Source organism: Ovis canadensis, chromosome 20, assembly GCF_042477335.2.
Source record: "Ovis canadensis isolate MfBH-ARS-UI-01 breed Bighorn chromosome 20, ARS-UI_OviCan_v2, whole genome shotgun sequence".
NCBI lineage: Eukaryota > Metazoa > Chordata > Mammalia > Artiodactyla > Bovidae > Ovis > Ovis canadensis.
Window position 1 is genome coordinate 21,847,862 of NC_091264.1, and position 19,625 is coordinate 21,867,486.

Genomic DNA, 19,625 nt, shown 5'->3' on the forward strand with positions numbered 1-19,625 from the left:
TATCCTGCCCCGAGTGGAAAGAAACTTTCTTTTCCTTCAGTATCTTCCTTTCAATATATTACTATAGCAGAACTGAACCTATACCTCACCAGCCAAGAGGGAAAATGTACAATAAGCAAAATCGGGTCAAAATCCCATTGGAAAAGAAACAACATGATGTGTAATTTTAGAAACCAAAGGCTATTTTTGCCTCTCCCACCATCATCTGTAGCATATTATTCAAATGCTCCCCACTCCAGAAATATTTTAGAGGCCGTGTGGTTTTGGGACTCCCTGAATCGTTGGGCCACTGAATCAAAATACCCACTGACAGCGACAGTATTCTCGTAATCATGAAAAAGTAACTTAGGTGACTGGAAAAATAAAAACCACAGATACACACACGACGGCGTGATGAGGAAACAACTCAAACCAAGTCCTGCCACGGAGGGATAATCAACCTTAACATTCGGCGGTGCCGGTGCCCGGCATCTGTGTTTATAAACACGCGCTTCAACAGGATCGGGACCAGCTATGAGCTTCAGCACCTTCGTCTGCACACCGGAACACCCTCTCACCCAAAACGACACCATGAATGTTTTCCCGCAATCAGTATGATTCTAATAGGATTTTTACTAACCACTTAGTTATTTCCTTCTACAGAAGGATCACAGACTACTTAGCATATCACCCTTTCAGACACTGCTTATTAGTTCTTCCGTTTCTTTGCTGTGTGAGCCTGGGCAAGTTACTTAACCTCTCTGAATCCCAGCTTAGAACTCTATTGGAGGCAGATGATTATTTGCCTCTACCTAATAGAACCGTTGTGGAAATCAGACAAGAATTAGCCTGAAGCCACCTGGCACATGCCAGCTGCCCCTATACATGCTTGGCATGGTGCTTGGAACCTGTTAGACACCTCTGTGTACATCAGGAGAAAAAAATCTTGGGCGTGCCTCTCAGTGTACACTCCTGATTGCTGTCTTAGGATAAATTCTTACAAGTGTAACAACAGAATCAAAGTGTATGCACAGTCTTTAAGTTTTTAATAACACTACCAAATTCCCTTCCAGAGATGCCATAATAACTTATACTCCCATGATAACAGGCACTTCCTGTACTCTCATCAATATTTGATATATTATTCTATTTTTAAAATCTTAAACATCTGATAGGTATAAATTCTTTGATTAACATGTTGTGAGTAATTGTTGTTGTTCAGTCGCTCAGTCATGTCCGATTCTTTGTGACCCCATGGCCTGTACTAAGCCAGGCTTCCCTGTCCATCACCAGCTCCTGGAGCCTGCTCAAACTCATGTCCATCAAGTTGGTGATGCCATCCCACCATCTCATCCTCTGTCATTCCCTTCTCCTCCTGCCTTCAGTCTTTTCCAGCATCACGATCTTTTCTAATGAGTCAGTTCTTCATATCAGGTGGCCAAAGCATTGGAGCTTTAGCTTCTGCATTAGTCATCCCAATGAATATTCAGGATTGATTTCCTTTAGGCTTGACTGGTTGGATCTCCTTACAGTCCAAGGAACTCTCAAGAGTCTTCTCCAACACCACAGTTCTAAAGCATCAATTCTTTGGTACTCAGCCTTCTTTATGGTCCAACTCTCACATCCATACATGGCTACTGGAAAAACCATAGCTTTGACTAAACAGACCTTTGTTGGCAAAATAATGTCTCTGCTTTTTAATACGCTGTCTAGGCTTGTCACTGCTTTTCTTCCAAGGAGCAAGCGTCTTTTAATTTCATGGCTGCAGTCACCATCTGCAGTGATTTGGAGCCCAAGAAAATAAAGTCTGTCACTGTTTCCACTGTTTTCCCATCTATTTCCCATGAAGTGATGGGACCAGATGCCATGATCTTCGTTTTCTGAATGTTGAGTTTTAAGCCAACTTTTTCACTCTCCTCTTTTACTTCATCGAGAGGCTCTTTAGTTCTTCTTCACTTCCTGCCATCTGCATATCTGAGGTTATTGATATTTTTCCCGGCAATCTCGATTCCAGCTGTGAATAATGATTTCACGTTAAAAAGCCCATTTCGATTGTTTTCTCCTGTGAATCACTTATTGGTTTCTGTGGGGTTTCTCTGCTTTTCTTTCTGTCCACTGTTCTAGAGCAGGTACATCTCTTCTTGGATGTGAAGTAACTTCCAACAGAGTAAGGAAAGACAGCCTTCACATGCAATGTTGGAAAAGTCTCCCTGACTTCCCTGACTTTCAAAAAGATCAGAAATCTCATCTCCATGTAGATAAATCCATCAACTGTTTCTTTTATGACTTACTTCATCTTCCAAGTATACAAATGCCTTCTCCATCTTGAAATCCAACGGTCAGCTTTCTTTTTTTAATTTTTAGGTTTTGTCTTATCTCTTTTATTTATCAATAGTTCACTTTATATCATCATGGGAACTTAATCTAGAAGAATTTTAAATTGTACTAAGAATTATACTTAAGCCACCTGATGCAAAGAACTGACTCATTGGAAAAGAGCCTGATGCTGGGCAAGACTAAAGGCAGGAGGAGAAGGGGACAACAGAGGATGAGATGACTGGATGGCATCACTGACCCGACGGTTTGAGCAAGCTCCAGAGCTGGTGATGGACAGGGAGTCCATGCTGCAGTCCATGGGGTTGCAAAGAGTCAGACACGACTGAGCGACTAAAGAATCAGGAAGGAAGTTATCCACAAAATGAATACTCTATCACCATGAACCTTTCTGAATATCACAATAAAATTTATGGGTAATTGATGTTTACAAATTGCCTGTTAGAGGAAAAGTTGTGATGAATGATCTGTAAATCCTCCCTTGTCTTATTTCACTGGACAGGTATGATGGCGTGAGAGTCACTTCCATTTTGACTTAACAGAGAAAAAAGACCAAGTCCTAAACTTAGGTATATGCACAACATCTTCCAGGCAGAAACCTTTGTGGTCAAGGCTACTTAAAGGTAAGATGTGGCCGGAAATATATCTTCATATGCATGATCACACATTTACCAACGTCCTGTCTGTCCACAAATCACGCTACAACAGCCTCTTCCCCTTAAGTCTTCCCTCCACCAAAACCAGGATTTTTTTAAGGGAACTTCCTTATCGCAAAAACATACATACTTGAGCAATAAGATGAGGGGTAAAAGATGCAAATGAGTTATCTGAAAAATCAGAAGCATGCCACATGTAGCAAATGAAGCGAATCTAGCCTTCCCATCGGAGACAGAATCATGCCAATAAACTAGAATCTGGTGAAGGCAGGTGAGCTGCCAAGTTATGCCTTTCAAAATTTCTGAATAACTTAACATGTAATTCACAGAAAAGCATTCTTATGAGAGAGAATAACTGGAACAAATCTGACAAACACATAACAAAATTAGGTTCCAGGCCATGCAGTCATCCATGAAAACGAAAACTGAGTTTCGAGGAAAATATCCAATGTTTTACAATGAAAAGTGCATAAAATGGTCAGCCAATCTGAATCTTCATGCATCTGAGAAGCAGAATGGAAGCTGGAGATGCAACTGTGGTCTGAACAATACTTACAAGATGGCAAGTTTACCTGACTTTTCTAAATATCCAAGCAGCTAACAATTAAGAAAACAAAAGACATTCATTGATTTGCAAATGTTTACTACACATGACACCACACAATGCAAACAGAATCTATCATTGTGACCCACACAGTACAAACATTTTCCCCTCAACCATATGGGGGAAAAATGCAAATAAATGCTGCTATAGACAAGGAACTGTGCTGTGAAACTGACAGCGTGTTATGTTATCAAACGGGAAAGAAAAGACAAAAACAGAGGAAGAGCGACACAGCGCCCCAGACCAACAGCCACTAACACAGTTATGGGCTGGGGGCATATACATGGGACTGGTTGGCACTGTCAGTTTAAACGCGCCATGCGTTCAAGAGGAAGCAATCACATCTGGAAAGAGAAGAGAGAAGAATCCAATCAGGAGAGTGCAGGATTTGATGGGATGGTATCAAGCTTGGAGGCAGAGAACATGCACGCACGCACGCACATCCCAGACCAACCAAGGAGACCCAGCGGAAGGTGAGGGCCCCGCCATGGTTTGTCGGCCCAGTCCGTGGGTCAGAGGCCAGCACTGCCAATATCTGCAGGGTCACCAAGCTGGGACTCACAGCAGAACTGGGACACATCCCAGTCCGGGAGCTGAGTGTGAGCGGGGGTGAAAGGGGCAAGAAAGGAGCCAGTCCCCGGGGCCCTGAGCAGCTGCCTTCTTGGGCAGCGGAAGGAAAAGGCGCAGACTCCATTCCCTGATGAAATTCCAGATGCCGGGAAAGCATGATGTCATCCTCTCAGAGTGAAAAGAGGGCTGATGCCAACATGACGGGGACAGTTTACAGGAAGCAATTCCTCACGCTCTTGTCTACAACGTGTCCCTTTGAAAGACCAGATGCAGAGAGGGGCAGGGATGTGGGGACCTTGCTGGGGATTAACGTCACACTCGGAAGTGCTCTCTTCAGGGTCTACTGAAAACTTTCCTCAAATGCATTAATTTTCTGAAGTGTCCAAACTACGCTTCCTTTACACAACCAAGAGGTTGCCTCATGTCAAGATCACAGAGGTGAAAAGGTAGGGTTCAATCTCTACAAGTTGAGCGGCCAGGCTTTTACGGGCTTGGCCATGGAGGACACATCGAAGTCTCTTCTCCAGACTCCAGCTGCGGGAGCCCCGGTGGGAAAGCACTCCCAGCCTCAGCTTCCTCGTCTGTAAAGCAGGGAGATGCAGATCCTCATGGCCTCAAAAGAGGCCGTGACATTCACTGAACAAGCACGACAGCACCCGGTCGGGGGCAGGGCACTGCAGAGGGAGGGCCTGGATCTTTTCTCCTTCCCTCTGCCTCTGCATCTGACCTACACCCACCCACATGCACTCTCCCACAAGAGTACAATCAACACCAGCTCTGTCCTTCAGTTTAATGCTTTTAGACTGGAACCAAAATGAGGATTTAATGAGCAGAATCTCTTCTGTGAGTCCCAGTTTAGCAAAGATGGAGACTTAAGTCTTTGCGCTGGAAACAGCTTTACATAAATGTTAGGGTTCCCATCGTGGCTGTGTGAGAATGCGGTCACATCTGTAACAAATGTCCCTATCCTTCCGCTCAGGAGCACCGGCTGCCACACCCAGGGAGAAGCCGGGCCCCGCTGAACCTCCAGACAGGGACGGGGGAGAAAAGACCAGGCCAGGTGAAACGCCTGGAGGAGTGGCCGGGGAGCGTCAGAGCCCCGCAAGCGCTCGCTGCCTGGAGAACAGCTCTGAAATGACTGCAAGATGGGCGTTGACAAGGGTCGAGCAGAGAAGGAAGCGGGAAGCTGCTCCTGGCTGGGGACTGCAGCACAGGAGGCCACACCTCCTCCTGCGCGGCCAGGCAGAGCCGCTCAGCAGCTTCCTTTTAAAAGACAGCCTTCCTTTTAAACAGCACCCAGGAGGCCACCTCGTGTGACCCCTTAGGGCTTCTTCCCATTCTCATTTCCAGTGCCTCCTTGGTTAAATACCTCTAAATCACACAGCCACGCCCACAAGGTATGGAGGCTCTCTTCTCCCTCTGGGAGCACCGACCAAAAAATCTTAAGAACCGGGCTCTACCTTCCCGCACCCGCCTCTACGTGGAGGGCTCCCTCTCGTTCTCCCAGACATGAGCCTCTGCCCAGGAAGACTGTCCACCGAGACCCATCTTCACAACTCCAGCGGCTCATGGGAGGGCTTACCTGCTCACTAGACCCAATCACCCCCAAAGCCCAAGGCCACAATCACCCCTTCCTGTCAATGGTGTTGCTCTTCTAGGCCAGCCCCCAAGCGCCACCCTCTCTGTCCCCCTCTGAATTCCCCTTTCCCAATTCTGCTCACAGCCATCTGGACCCACCTACTCTCCCCAACGTTACTGATGGTCATTCTTTGATACAATTCCTCCAACCATCTCTGGACCCACAGATGAGAGTTCACACCTTTAAAAAGCAGCACATGAGTATTTGACATCTGTGATCCCTTGTGTATCATTATTTCTTTATTAATTATATTATTTTCTTAAAAGCACATACCTCTTTTGGTAAAGACACTAATTTGTTTCTGTCTGCATTCAAGTTGCTCAACTTCTTAAGTTTTCCAATGCTCTTAGGTAAAGTCTGTTAAAATAACATTTTTGTTATTAACACATACTTTGGACATGGCTCAGAGTAAAACAGATAAAACAGATCCTTTCAAGAACTGAGAGGGTCTAATATCATCCAGCGAGACAAGTCCTTCCTCAACAGCAGGTGTTTGTAATGCTCACTTGGGGATGTGGCATCTAACATTTTGCGTTTTTTTAGAAATGAGTATGTTTCAATGAAATGAGGTTAAAGACACAGGCCTGGGAACAGAGAAACACACAGTAAAAGAGGTAGCTAAGGCCCTTCAAATCAAGGAAGTGAAATCTGCACCCCTGAGATCCACCCCTCCCCTGCCTGCACCTCTGAGAACAACAGAGAGCTAGTTTGCAGATGCCTATGGGGGCCGGAGCTGGGTGGGTGTGTGGGGGGCGGGGGGTTCATAAGGCCTGGGGAGGGAGGGAACTGCCCAGGCTGGTATGAGAGCCTGAGCTGGGCGGGTGTGTTGGTGGTGCTGTGTTGCAGGGGTGGTCATAAGGCCCGGGGAGGGGAGGGGACCGCCCCGGCTGGTGTGAGCGCTCCAGCCCCAAAGGAACCAGCCCTGGGTCCATGGAGAGTGGAGGATCTTCAACCCTGATGCAATCCAGGGGTGAACGTCACTTTTCTAACTGTCACGACTACCATCTGTAATTCTAACGGATTCCTTCTAGAAACAAGGAAGGCGGCCAGTGTCCTGACTACAGGGGGATGTTCCCATGCCCCCACCAGCTCCGCCTCCTTCACCGACTCTTGCTGTCTTCTTCTGCTCTGCTCCCCAGAAGAGCATTACTTACTCCTTTTATAAAGAGAAGAGAAAAGGGGAGAAAGAGGTAAAAGGAAAAGTCGGGTAAAAACTAAAGTGACAAAATGAAGACAGAGAAGTGGAGGGAAAGGCAGGCAAGTAAACCAAAGACAAAGAGGCTACAAGGCCAGGACAGGGGGAACAGGGCGAGCAGATGGGGCGGGCAGAGAGCAGCTGCCCCAGAAACCCGCTCTGCAGGCGCCGCCAGGAGAATGGGGAGGGCTGGGCCAAGCCCGGGCACCTGCTCTGCCTCACCCAGCTTCTCAGATGGGGTGAGACCAAGATCAGAGCTGTGCTCTGGCTCCCCAAAGAGCATCCCCCACCCTCAGTGCCCCCAAGGCTTTCCAGGTCCAGCCCCATCCCCTCTCCCTCCCGAACGCTCACATTTGCTCCAAGAACCAGACAGAACACCGTTCCCACTGGCCCACCCTCAGACGCGGGCGGAGGCACTTCCACCAGCAGGGCTGGTCCCGCCACCTCCCTTCCCCCGATGTCCAGGCCAGCGCCCGTACCGAGCGCCACGGTGAGGCGCAGTCTCTGACGGGGGACCGGGATCATCTGCGTGTCCCGAGCCTGCTTCTCAGGCCCCTTGGTTAGTTACAGCGTAAAGGGACCTCCATCTGGTCCACCCAAATTACAAACACGTAGACGCGACCCTGCAAAGCACTGCTGATGCGGAACCCACACCATCGATCTCCACCTGACCCTGGGGCCACACTCACCAGGAGACGATTTTCTGTAAGAACCAATTCTGTGAGGCTCTCACAGTCTCCGACCGCCTCGGGCAACTGGGTGAGTCGGTTCTGATCCACCTTCAAGATCGACAGTTTCTTTAGCTTTCCTGTAAAAGGGTTATTTAGGCTCATTAGTTATCACTGTTTCCCTATTTAGGCTCATTAGTCATCACTGTTTCTCTGGTCGCCTCTCGGCATCTCCCCTCTGCTTGCTGTTTGGAGTTTCCATTCTCATTTGGTTTCCTCACCCAGCTTCAAGAAACTGTTTGCATTTAGAGTACAAAAGGTTGAGAGTTAAAATCGTGTGTTCTGTTTGTCAGAAACAGTCGGCAATTAATGGCAAATCGTTTAAAAGTTGCTACCTAAAAAATCATGTCAAAGTCCATAGATTTTCATGAAAAAACAAAGAGCTGGCTCTTGATGGAGCTTTAAGAACAGGAAATATCTTGTGTACAGCAAGAGACTTTTACATTCCTCTAAGAATCATCCTCGGAGAAGGCAATGGCACCCCACTCCGGTACTCTTGCCTGGAAAATCCCATGGACGGAGGAGCCTGGGAGCCATGGGGTCGCTAAGAGTCGGACACGACTGAGCGACTTCACTTTCACTTTTTACTTTCCTGCATTGGAGAAGGAAATGACAACCCACTCCAGTGTTCTTGCCTGGAGAATCCCAGGGACAGGGGAGCCTGGTGGGCTGCTGTCTCTGGGGTCACACAGAGTCGGATACCACTGAAGTGACTTAGCAGCAACAGCAAGAATCATCCTGGCTCGGATGGCGAAGAACCTGCCTGCAATGCAGGAGACAATGCAGGTTCAATCCCTGGGTCGGAGAGATCCCCTGGGGAAGGAAATGGCAATCTACTCCAGGACTCTTGCCTGGACAATTCCGGGGTCAGGGGAGCCTGATGGGCTATGGTCCATGGGTCACAAAGAGTCAGACACAACTGAGCAACTAACACACACGAGAATCACCGTCGCTTAAAACAAAAGACAGCACAAGGCAGCCCATTGTATCATCTGCGGGTGACGGTGAGTCAGTGAGGATCCCTACTAGGGAAATCTCTGAGCCTGCGGGGTCAGATGGTAATCTCTGAAAGGCCACGTTAAGACAGGTCTATCTCACCAGAGCGCAGAATGGACTCATGCGAGGTGCCCTCAGGCAGGAAAACAGCCCAGTTTACTGCAGCCTCTGCAGCCTCCATGGGCTGGAGGAGACTCAGAGTCTCGCTGTCAACTGCTCCTGCCTTGGGGGCGCGCCTACCAAGCAGGTGTCCTTGGTATCCACAGAAGGTGGCCAGCATGACATCACTGTCCTCAGGGCAGTCAGAGGACAGCCTCTATCACAGAAGCGATAAAGCCAGAGGCGGGGAGATGCCGAAAGGGTGAACTTGCGCTAAGTGCAGTCACGGAGCAGGGCAGGGGGGCTCCTTATTCAGCACAGTCAGTACCTACTAACACTGTCCTCAGAGGGCCCCCCAGTCCTCAGGCCAAGAGATTCGTCAGCACTGTCTTTGGGGCATGGAACGTACAGCTGGCAGAGCTCACCCCAAGAGACTCCTCAACACCACTCAAAAGCGGGCCTGCAGACTCTCCTTGAATACTTCTACTGCCAGGAGGCTCATTTCTTTACTAAGCAGCCCACACTGATTCCTAAGAGATGCACGTTAAGCTCTTTCTTAAATCAAACTGAGATCCACAACCTTTTCCTTTCACCCTCTTGAACTAGAAGACAGAATCAGTCGATGCCTCCTTCTACCTGACAGCCCTTCAAAGGCCTGATGCCAGCCATCCCATGCCTACTTCTCCCTTCTCCCAGCAGCCAAACATCCTGGGTCCCCACAGCTGTTCAGATGCTATATGTGATTCCTACCGGGCATTCCCACCTAGAGTCACAGTCCCCATCAGCTCCTCAACCAGACTCACCTGAAAGGCAGCATCTGTCGGTCCTCCTGTCAAGCTGCTCTTATCAGCAACCCTTTCATCTGGACCAGATTCCAGAAAGGAAGTCAGGCCCCTGTCACACGGCTTCTCCGACTACTGAAAACCTCTCCCAAACTCCCTTTGATGTTCTGAATGCAAGTTAAGTGAAGGTCAAAGAAGCTGTCCTATGACAGCCACATGGTTAAATATAGTTTCCTACAGTTTCTAGGAAGGCCTGGCTATGGCGGAGCTGACAGCCCACGTCTGTTTATCTTCCCTGCGTTTATTTTCTCACCCTGGGCTGAGCTCCTTTTCGGTAAAGGAAATGTCTGGTCTGTTTTTTAAAGGAAACGGCACAGAATGATTCAAGGAAAAGATGATTCCCAATGGACCAGAAAAGGCTCAATGTGTTCCCCCCCAAATAACAGCCCTTCCTAGGGGTCACACCATGAGGTCAAAGGTCATTCCACATAAACTATTCGCGAAACTCAATTAGAAAAGTCTTGATAACTGTTCATATGCCCAAAACACATTCTACGATTTGGGCTCATCACCAGCAAAATCACGGGCACAAGCTGCAGAGGAAGTGGACAGGCTGACACCTAAAAGCAGTAACAGATATTCAACATGCCTGCTCCCAGACCAGGAAAACAGAAATGCCTGCAAATAGAGAAATTCAACCCGTAACGACTGAAGGAACCACACCCCAGCACCTGAACAGCCAGCACTGGGGCTGCTAGCGCCCACACTCACCGATGCCGTCCGGGAGCATTTCTAACAAGTTCTGCGAAATGACCAAATCCGTCAATGAAGTCAGGCCGCTGATTTCTTCTGGAAGCCTTTCCAACCTGTTTTCAGAGACGTCTAAGCAGAGCAGGTTCTTCAGATTTCCTATTTCCTGCACCAATGACACAGGAAAAGAAAGTCACGCCAGAATCAGTCACCGTTCGGAGGAGTTTCTCATACTGATTTTTCAAAATCAAACTGCAGAGTGGTCCTAAGGATGCTTCTATAAGTTCTGGTCGAAGGTGACAGCGGGGTTGAGTTTCCAGACTCCCTTCTGATGAAAACGGGAAGCTGTGTGAATCACACATGCGGCGCTGGGAAGGGAGGCCAGGCGCTCCGCCTGCAGGCAGGCAAGGAGTCATTCCCTCAGTAAGATGAGGACATGGACACCAGGGGAAAACCAGTCGCTTGAAGGCCCCACAGTTCAGGGATAAAGAAAAAAAAGAGGCCAGATGCCAGTTCTCCAAGTTAGGACTCAATACTCAGAACAGCCTGCGAAGTCCTGTGGGAAGCCGACTCCTTTCTACGTCCGTGACAGGCAGCTCATGGGACAACAGGGGCTCAGCTGCTCCCCAGGGAAACTGAAGCACACACACACACACACACACACACACACACACACATACACACAACAGGGGCTCAGCTGCTCCCTGGGGAAACTGGAGCACACACACACACACACACACACACACACCCCACACACACACAACAGGGGCTCAGCTGCTCCCTGGGGAAACTGGAGCACACACACATGGGTGTGCTCACACACACACATACACAGATACACAAAGACACACACACAAACCACACAAAATTAATACACATACACGGGCGCACATACACACACACACACACACAGAGTTAATACCCGAGACAACAGAGCCACACACACACACAAACAGATACACACAGATACACACAGACACAGACACACACACACACACCACACACACTATTAATACACACACACTCTCTCTGTTAATACCCAAGACAAGAGAGCCAGACTGCTCTGAAAGGGAAGAGCCGACCCAGGGAGGGGAGGCACCTCCTTGGGGCCCGAGCTCCAATCCAAAGGCATCTGATCCTCCACTCTCCCGACACACACTCCCGCTTACTGGTGCCCCCACTGGCCTGACCTGCTGCCAGCCTGTCCCCCTGCACTCAGCACCCTCCCGCCTGGACAGGTCTGGAAACACTCTGCCCAAGTCTGTTCACAACTGTGCCTCCATCCTTCCCTCCGGGAAACATCGCTCCAGGCCCGGAATGAAACCCCACCTCGAACTCCAGTGGCCCCCTGAAGTCTACATAGGCACAGACTCCTGAATCAGCACTGAATGTGGCCTGAACAACTACGCAACTTATCCCCCCCCAATCCAGTACTCACCCTGGGACTCCACCCCTGCATGTGCTGCCTGGAGGAAAGCAGACTACCTTTCTACTAATTTCAGGCCAGGCTCCCTGAGGATAGTCTACTTTCTAAATTTATTCCTTTAAACAATGTTTCGTCTCCTTTTCTTTTTATCAGTGAAGACAGGAAAATAACTGATTATCTGAGACTGTCTGATGAGTTTGGTCCTGACTTAACAAAAGGTTATACAAGTGGGCCAATGAGATGCATAAAAAAAATTAATAACATGATCAGTGGCATGTTAATTTCTTTGTTTAGGACGTGATATTTTGCACAATTGTTTACATACATCTGTCCACACATACACTCTCCTCTGCATGTCTAAGAGCTGATTTTTATTTTATTCAAGTATGCTGTGTTAATTTCTCCTAGTGCTGCAAAGTGACTCAGTTATACATACATATTTTTTCATATTCTTTTTCCATTCTGTTTTATTACAGGATATTGAGTACAGTTCCCTGTGCTCCACAGTAAGGCCTTGTTGTTTATCCAGCCTTGATAGCTGGTATTTTATACTTTCTTAATATCTTCCTGGCATTTCTGCCCCATCCTTTGACTTTTTTAAGTAGCTAGACTTCTCTTAATCAGGACGTTTCATAATTTCCTAGAGAAATCTGTTAATCAAACCCTCACTCATATCAGCTGCTGATCTGCCCCTTCCTTTTCCCAAATGCAGCCAAGACCTCAGAAACAGACTCGAATTAGCTCCGGAGTCGCATGAGTTGTCGGTGTGTCTTGTCAATTCCAGTGTATAACTACAACTAGAATCTCACTCAAGTGCTTTTTCACAGCACCAGGCTCCCTTGCACAGATACACCTTCTCCACCCGAAGAGCAGGGTCCCTCATAGCTGGCTCAGAGAGCCTAGCAGAGACAGCCCCTGAATGACGATACAGTACGCACACCTCAACCATCAGGAAATATACGGACTTTAAACCCTGGCTCTAAGAGACCCCGAAGAGCAGAATTTGGTAACACCTGGAGAAAAACCAAGCTGGGGGAAACGCCTGTGTGGTGTTGTTGTTTGAGTCTCTCTCTCAACTGATGGGAAGGTGGGTCTGCGTGCTAGAACCCACCAGCTGAAACAGAAGCCCACACGAGACCCTGTTTCATTTGGAACACAGTTCCTCACGCTTGGTAACAGCAGGAGAAATGTAAACAGCTTGTGACGGTCCAGCTACACCATAAGCAACATTTGGAAGAAAATATGAAGTAGAAACTTTTCGCACTGATTTCACATCAACTATTACACAGCAAAATGTGCTCAAATCATCTCAAAACACTTGGCATATCACCAACAGTGGCAGAAACTTCTGCCATCAGAATCCGGCATCCTGGTAATTTCCAAATGAGCTGGGCTTCAAGCAGGCAACCCAGGCCTCAAGCCAGGGTGAAATAAAATGCAGACTTCACGCACCAAAAGATACATTTACTATCTTTAGAAACGACGGGTTGAGGCTTTCAATTTTTTGTGGCAATGTGGCATGATGAATGCTCAACGAATTTTTCCAAATCTGCTTTGGCAACCAACGTTTTCGTTTTCAAGCTCCCTTTTCTGGAACGTCTCATGGAGGAGCAGGGGATGCATGAGGGTGACGGTAGTCTTTTTGCATTTTGGAGGGAAACTGAAATTACCACTCACCTGAGGTAATTCTGACAGCTGATTTCCGTCCAACCAGAGATCCTTTAGATGTAAGAGAGCTCCTATTGATTCTGGCTAAAACAAAAAGCAATGTTATGGTAACAAAGCTCCAGTATTTAGCCTCCCATTAAGAAGGAAAGGACCTTCACTCAACAGTTAGGAATGGAGTATCACAGCAGAGGTTTGTGGGTACTTCTCTAAAATCAGCACCCCTCTCCTAAAAGCATCCCCAAGACTCCCAGCTGCTTCCACTCACACCATCACCTCCACCCCCGAGCCTTCACCCCCCAATCATCATCCGTAACCCGAGTGAACCAAAGCACGTGCTCTAATGTTGCCAAGCTGTCTCTGTGGAAACACTGGCTTAAGAGCATCCCTAGAGATGTCCCCCAGACATTCTGTGATCATAACTAAGAACAAGTGAAATTCAAATCTCTCTTCTGTACAGACTTACCAAATTATATATTTCATTGTTTCCTAAATCAAGTTCTTCTAGTCTCCGTAGCTGGGTAAGGGAGCTATTAAAAAAAAAAAAAAAATTCAAAGGGAAGGAGCTCTTGGGATTTAGAAATGCTGAGCAGCATGAGATTCCTCACTTGGACTCATTTCCCAAAATAAGATTCATCTGGATTTTATGGCCATCCGCACAGGAAGTCTATCAAGGCTGGCATCTCCCAAATTTTCCAAAAGACACAGAACTTCTTTTTGACAAGCTACTGTAGCTTTTTTTTTAATGCTTCAAGAAATTCATTCAGTATGAAACCCCTCCCCTCTCCTTTCCCCCAGAGACTCACTCAGGGAGATAAGTAAGTAGATTCTCTCTCAGTTCCAGTGAAGCCAGGTTATAAAGACTAGAAATGAACAGAAGAAAAAAAGGGTTTAAGGAAAATGCCTAAGATTCTTCCTACTCCCTCCCCTCCCCAACAATCCCCACTCCAGAAGGAGCAACTCTTATTAAGACCTGTAAGTCACTCCCCCGAGAAAAATATCTATGACCACCGCATCCCCAGTAAAAATAGCATCATCTCTACTTCGCAAATTTTAACACTGAAGTAAAGAGAAGGGCACCATCACCACAAGGACTCACACACATGAACTCTGTGCAGCTGATACATGGGAAGAACTCTCCAGTCCCTGAGAGACAGCCACTCCTAGGACCAAGACAGGGGCCGAATATGCACTTCCAGGCTTGAGAATGTCAAAAATGCACCACTGCCTTAAAAACCGGACCGCCCGAACGCGTTTAATCTCAAGCTGCTCTTCTTGCAAACATCACTGAGAAGTCTGTCTGTTTGAACACAGTGGGCATCTCAGTTCAGAGAGTCCACGCGCTCCACTTCAGTTCCCACGCTCACAGAGCACGGGGCCCCTGAGATGCAGCAGGTCAAGTAACGACATACTCCACGCGGTGCCCGGGACACCAGCCTGATGCGGTAAACAGTGGCTGTGATAATGTTGCTTTTATTCTTAATAAACCCCGAGTGGCACTCTTTTCAGGAGATTCCCCTGCCTTTCAGCTGTAATCCACATCTAGCAGAAATACCGTGCAAGGATACAGAGGCTCTCCCCAGATGCTGGTGATCTGGGCCACGGTGGCGATTCTGAATCGGCAGACGCCACACACATCCCAGTATGTCAGCGCTGGCATGACACGCTGATTCAGGAGAGAGTCGGCTGCTTGCTCCAGCAGGCGCTGTGCTAAGCTCTGAAAAGCGAGAACTCCAGCTTCTGCTAATGCCACCAGAGTAACAGCCAGATTTGGAGGACTTTTACTTGTGATCCCACAGAACACGGGGAGTCAGACCAACACCCTAATCTGCCTTAATCCTCTGTTCTCCTTCCAACATCAAAGCCAGAATTACAGGCACTGACAGCGCTTTTCATAACATTAGAAAATGTAAATTTGATTTGCAGGAACAATGCATGTACTCACATAAAACCCAGTGGCTTGAAAATGTATTTGAACTATACATTTGACATGCACAAAGTTGATATCCCCTTCAACTTTCTAAAAATAATTTTAGAAATTTAGAAACGGAGTAAGAGTCTCACAATTAAACCAAGAGGAAAAAAATAAAACCCTTCAGAATATATATACTCTTAAAAGCCAGTAACCCTGCTAACAAGTAATTACGAATTTAATACCAAGACTCTTCCCCTAAAATACAGCCAGGTGGAATCGCAACTTCCCAGTCCCACTGCCTCTGTCTGGGCCAAACCCTCACGTAGAAGAAATAACGTGGGAGGGAGGGGGGACCACCCATTATGTGCCCCTAAAAGCAACCCATAGATAAGGTGGAGACCGGACATTACAGACCACTGTAAAAGTAAAATCAAGCGCTTGGTTTTCAGTTTTAGCTGTTCCCAGAACCAGTCTTATGGGAAAGGTGATAACCATTTGGCTGTTTTCACGTCTCTATTTTAAAAACCACTGCCAGACCTGCCAAATCTAACGCTCATCACTTTCACATCTCTTCTGACCCACTAGAAACATCCACTAACAAAATGAGGGAAAACGTCCCTCTTTGCTTCCAAAGCTCCTTCCTTGGGCCCCACCAAGTGCATCTTGCAAAGCAGCATCACCAGGCCCAGCTACTGACACCCCCTGGCCCAACACCTCCTGCCTGAAACGGAACAGAGCTGGGCCCGCCACCTGGGGCACCCTCTGGGTCCTTACTGTCATCTCCTGACCGGGAACCACCCAGTACATCGCTGATATCACCAGGACGACCCCATCAGGAAAGCGAGGTCTGCTGGTGTGAGGTTCATCAGACAGTGGCAAAGCCATAGCTCAAACCCGGTGAGAGCCAAGACCCTGCCCTCACCCTGCGTGTGTTAGGCGCTCGGTTGTGTCCGACTCTTTGCGACCCTGAGGATGGCAGCCCACCAGGCTCCCGTGTCCATGGAATTCTCCAGGCAGGACTACTGGAGCGGGTTGCCACGTCCTTCTCTGCCCTCACTCTGGGGACTACCACTCTTTGGAACTCTCTCTCTCTATAATTTACATCCCTCACAACTACCTGGATCTACTTGGCTGAAGTGCTTCGCCACGGCACCTCGATTCCCCTAAAATGAAGACAGTCATACCTACTGCAGCAGTTAGGGCAGGATACATATTCCTGCAAGTTAACAGAGCCAGTCTGATATGTTATTTCTTTGAGATGGCCCTGTGCCCAAGCAGTCATGCCTGTGTGCATGCTCGGTCATGTCCAATTCTTTCCGACCCCATGGACTGTAGCCCGCTAGGCTCCTCTGTTCCTGGAATTTTCCAGGCAAGAATACTGGAGTGGGTTGACATTTCCTACTCCAGGGAAGTATAGTCAGGGGCCACAAAAATGTGTGAGCCCCAAGGCGGGGTCCCCGGAAAGACTGCTCCACAATTCTATCAACCACGGGAGCCATTCCCTCTGCCCAGAACCACCTCCAACAACAGGCCTGCAGATGGGGAGCGGCTGGCACGGAACAACTTTTAAGGATACATCATCCGTAACTGGTGACTTGAGGGACGATGATGAATAAAAAGCAAGGACACTGGTTTGACTACAGATGCCCACCTCCCACATAAGCCCAAACCTCAGCGTGTAGCCTGGCCTGGCTGTTCTCATTTCGATTATTAACTGATTCTCAAATGAAACCATGGGTTTGGCTGCCATCAGTACCCTGCCCTGGAGAGTCCCAGGCCAACGCACAACCAGTCCCTCCAGAACAGAGTTCTCCAGGCCATTCTGGGAAGAGCTGACATAAACAGGGCCGGCTTGAATGCAGATTTGGACCAGAGACAGTAAGATCAAAATGCAAGGATGAATGACCTCCTCTCCTAGCTTTTCTGAATATAGCATCTTCCATCAAGACTTCAGGATGGTGCCTTCCTTATGCAGGCAACCTGGTCAATTCCACTCCAGTATCTTTGCGAGTAAAGGACATACTGCCAAGAACTGACGCAGTCCAGGGACTTGAACTCTGTGCCAGGCTGTTAGCCACAGGCCAAGAGAAACTCCACATACATTTATCAGCTGCTGCAGTCAACACGTGACCGAAAGCTCAGACACTCGACAGGCAACATGAGAATGACTGGTCACTGATGCTCTGACTACCAGCAATGACATCAGCAGAAACTGTATGACAGAGACCGTCGCCAGTTCTTGCCAAGAATTAACTTTATGGATGAGAAAATGAAGGCCCAAGAGGGCACCTGAACGAGGTCTCCCACGACTGGGAAGGGGCAGAGCCAGGACTCACCATGGAATCTGCATTTCCAGTCACCATTTTCTGCTCTCACCCTCGAGTTTGTGAGGTTCACTTTGTGAATAGGGAATGCAATATTTGTGAGTATGTGTAATATAGTACTAATACAGTGGGGCTTCCCAGGTGGCTCAGTGGTAAGGAATCTGTCTGTCAGAGAAGGAGATGCCGGTTCAATCCCTGAGTCATGAAGATCCCCTGAAGGAAGGCATCGCACTCCAGGATTCTTGCCTGGAGAACTCCATGGACACAGGAGCCTGGCAGGCTAAGCCCATGGAGTTACAGAGAGTCAGACATGACGGAATGACCGGACAGCCGCAAATATAACACATTGATGAACACGCAGAACGAACGTTCAGGAATGAGTGGGCGCCCACCCGTCCTGCGTCCATCCAGTCTCCTACCACCTAGACCCTTCTCACAGGAAACAACCCTTTCTGTTAGTTATTTGTGCATTTACCCAAAGTTGCCTTTTATGCAAAGAAAAAGGGGTATGAATATATAGCCTTAGCCTCCTTTTTTTCATACAAAAGGCAGCATCCTATACAAACGAGATTTTTGACTTTCTTATCAACAGATAATACACACAGGTATTTTTTTTTTAATTGCATGGTAATCCAGAATCCATACACAACTTACTTTTTTTAAACCACTCCCCTAGTAACAGATGTTTTACCCTTCAATTTTAATTCCTGGCAAATTAAATTTCTGTGTAATATCATCAGGATGACCTCCTACACAAACCACTATTTTCTATCTTTCCTTCACTCCCATCGTTTTTACCATCAAATGGGGTTTAACTTTTTCTTCTCTTTCTTTAAAAAATACCATTTATCTGGCCACACCAGGTCCTCACTGCACACTTGGGCTTCCTCGAGCTGGCATCAGGCCCCAGAGCGCCCCAGGCTCAGTAGCTCAGCGCACAGGCTTCGCTGTCCTGCGGCACGTGAGGTCTTAGCTCCCCACCCAGGGGACTGAACCTGTGTCCTCTGCACTGGAAGGCGAACCCTTAACCACTGAACTACCACAGAAGTCCCCCAAATGAGGTTTAAAAAAAGAATGACAAAATCCTACAAGCTTCTGCAGGAAGAGTGTGCAGAAGCCTTTGGTGCCAGCAGCTGACGATCCCTGAGAGCACGCACAAGAGTTCACGCTGCTGTGAGCCAACACGTAGGCCAACTGTATTTTTAGGATTCTATTTCAGGGACTGGATGAGGGGTTACTTAAAAAAAAAAATTTACATCTGTCCTCCACTGTATTTTAAAAATTCCTTTCTAAACCACTGGAATTTTCTTCCCCCTATTTTGGTGGCCAATATCATTAAGAAAGTAAAGAATAAAATAAATTTAGGTGCCCCCAAGCAAACAAATGATATACACTATTAAACCATTAAATATAAAATCTGTAAACATTTATGGCAATACTTTTCAACTAGGATGAGGGAAGTACTTATATATCCATGGTATTTCTGCTTTTTTAGTACCAGATTAGTATTTAATCAGAAAACTCCGGTTACAAACTTCCTTATGGCAGTGTTGCTCTAGAAAATTTTCTAAAAATTCATTTTATTTTTGGAGCAATATTTACAGAAATTCCCAGGCCTCAAAAAAAAAAAAAAAAAGAGTATTAAATACAGTAACAGTTTTCAAAAAGACTGATTCTTTTCAGGCAGCATGTACTAACAGGTCACCATTCCCAAGGGCAGCAGACACAAAATCACACCCACACGCTCGACTTCAATCTGCCAGAGAATCCAGGGCTTATCTGCTTGTTCTACTTCGGTTAGCAAATGGTCACAACCAACTCTTTATTGATGATAACCATTTAGTGACTGACCACTGGGTTTTGGGCACCATACCAATCTATTACGCATATTTCTTCTTCTTAAAGAATGCTATTCTTTGAGGAGGAAATTTCATTAAATAAGAGATGTCTAGATATATTTAGG

General features: G+C 47.4%; 1 protein-coding gene across 1 annotated transcript in view; it reads right to left on the bottom strand.

Moving 5' to 3' along the window:
* Positions 1-19,625, bottom strand: part of LRRC1 (leucine rich repeat containing 1) — a 129,918-nt gene that overhangs the window by 16,213 nt on the left and 94,080 nt on the right. The window contains exons 5-10 of the mRNA XM_069564108.1: positions 14,230-14,286; positions 13,890-13,953; positions 13,436-13,510; positions 10,354-10,498; positions 7,667-7,785; positions 6,056-6,139 (exon numbers count right to left, since the gene is read on the bottom strand). Coding sequence (XP_069420209.1) covers positions 6,056-6,139; positions 7,667-7,785; positions 10,354-10,498; positions 13,436-13,510; positions 13,890-13,953; positions 14,230-14,286 — 544 coding nt within the window. The remainder of the gene's footprint in view (positions 1-6,055; positions 6,140-7,666; positions 7,786-10,353; positions 10,499-13,435; positions 13,511-13,889; positions 13,954-14,229; positions 14,287-19,625) is intronic.